Source organism: Ochotona princeps, chromosome 26 (genome assembly GCF_030435755.1).
Source record: "Ochotona princeps isolate mOchPri1 chromosome 26, mOchPri1.hap1, whole genome shotgun sequence".
Lineage (NCBI taxonomy): Eukaryota > Metazoa > Chordata > Mammalia > Lagomorpha > Ochotonidae > Ochotona > Ochotona princeps.
This window is the reverse complement of record NC_080857.1, coordinates 29,486,223-29,488,159: the sequence shown is the minus strand read 5'-3', so window position 1 is coordinate 29,488,159 and position 1,937 is coordinate 29,486,223. Positions and strand designations below refer to the sequence as shown.

At 45.3% G+C, this 1,937-nt stretch overlaps 1 protein-coding gene across 1 annotated transcript; it reads right to left on the bottom strand.

Moving 5' to 3' along the window:
- Positions 1–1,092: 1,092 nt before the first annotated feature.
- LOC118759805 (guanine nucleotide-binding protein G(I)/G(S)/G(O) subunit gamma-5-like) lies at positions 1,093–1,438 on the bottom strand. Its single transcript, XM_058655526.1, has one exon. The coding sequence runs from the start codon at positions 1,389–1,391 to the stop codon at positions 1,185–1,187; it is 207 nt and encodes a 68-aa protein (XP_058511509.1). The 5' UTR covers positions 1,392–1,438; the 3' UTR covers positions 1,093–1,184.
- Between the last annotated feature and the right edge of the window lie 499 nt (positions 1,439–1,937).

Genomic DNA, 1,937 nt, shown 5'->3' with positions numbered 1-1,937 from the left:
TGTTCGTATTATTGTTTATAATATTATATATTATTTAATACTAGCTTTTCAAATCAAATATGGAAGTTTATAAAAAAAGATTTATTTTATTGGAAAGGCAGATGTGCAGAGAGGAGGAGAGACAGAGAGGAAGATCTACCATCCACTGACTCACTCCCCAAGTGGCCGCAACTGCTGCAGTTGAGCCGATCCAAAGCCAGGAGGCTGGAGCTCTTCTGGGTCTCCCATGCGGGTGCAGGGTCCCAATGCATTGGGCCGTCCTCAACTGATTTCCCAGGTCAAAACCAGGGAGCTGGATGGGAAGTGGAGCTGCCGGGACCAGAACCGGTGGCCACATGGGATTCTGGTGAGTTCAAGCGAGGACCTTAACCATTACACTATTGCGCTGGGCCCATTATGGAAATTTTAGACTATAATTTTTCTATTTGCCCTTTACAAACATCTTGGTAGACTTGATGGTACTCTACAGGTCTTTGACACTCCATTGTTTTATGTGTGTGTGTGTGTGTGTGTGTTTCTTCTTCTTTCTGTTCCTTAGCCTGGGTAATATCAGTTGACCTATCTTCAACTTCATTGATTCTTTTTTTTTTCTTACTTTTATATTAAGTATTTTATTTGCTGCTGCCAGTGTATATAAAATAATTACCGTTGTGAAATAGAAATTTATGAAAACAGAGAGGTAGATGTTAAGGACTGATCAATGTAGAAGTTTGTGTATTATGGCACATGTGTTAAGGGAAGCTTTTTTTTTTGTTTTTAAGATTTGTATTTTTATTACAAAGTCAGATATACAGAGAGAGGAGGAGAGACAGAAAGGAGGATATTCTGTCCAATGATTCACTCCCCAAGTGAGCCACAACAGGCCGGTGCGCGCCAATCCGATGCCGGGAACCAGGAACCTCTTCCAGGTCTCCTACATGGGTGCAGGGTCGCAAAGCTTTGGGCCGTCCTCGACTGCTTTCCCAGGCCACAAGCAGGGAGCTGGATGGGAAGTGGAGCTGCCGGGATTAGAACCGGCGCCCATATGGGATCCCGGGGCATTCAAGGCGAGGACTTTAGCCACTAGGCCACGCTGCCGGGCCCCAAGGGAAGCTTTTTGTACAGACTTCAAATTTAGCCCTTTTGAATGAATATTCACCGGTTAATGAGAAGTGGTTCAGGAACCCTCTGATAGATTTGTTTGACTACAGAAAGGAGCAGACTTTCTGGGGTCTGAAGGGATTTGTACTTGAAGATGCTCCAGTCAGCAGGGGATCATGTTGAGCATTCTGGAGACAAAACTGTTTCAAGTCTGCAGCTGCCTGGTACACCTTCCCGCGGTTGAGGCCGGCCTCCAGCCAGAGCTGCTGAACCACTTTCTTCATAGCGGCGACGCTGGAGGAACCAGACATGGCACACGCGACGCGGGGGGCCGGTTTGTCGGTTGCGGGTCAGCAGGTCCAGACTCCAACTTCATTGATTCTTTCTTTTGCCTGCTCAGATCTGGAAGACTGATGAAACCCTTCTAGCTAATTTTACGCTCGTTATTGCAGACTTTTCAATTCCTGGATTTCAACTTAACACTTATTTGTAGATACTATTTTTTTTTTTTTTACTAATATTGGTTAGACAATCTCATGCTGTGATGTCAGGGAATATCTTCAATTATTTTTCATTAGCATACCCCAGGAAAAAGGCTGTTTATGCTGAGCAAGCTCTAAGCCAGGTAGCATAATGGCACTGTGGAGAATGAGGTCATCAGGGATTGCGCAGGCAGGTCAAATCGTGACAATTCTCTGAAAACAAGGTTGGGGAGGTCTCCAGCACCATTCTGCCCTTCCAGTGATGGCTGAGCTCCTGGTTCTCACTGGGATTTCAAGACACTGCTCTATAAGGTCACCAGAGCTAGGGAGGGGAATACAGAATAAGGACACGTTAACACATTACAAAGCTCACTG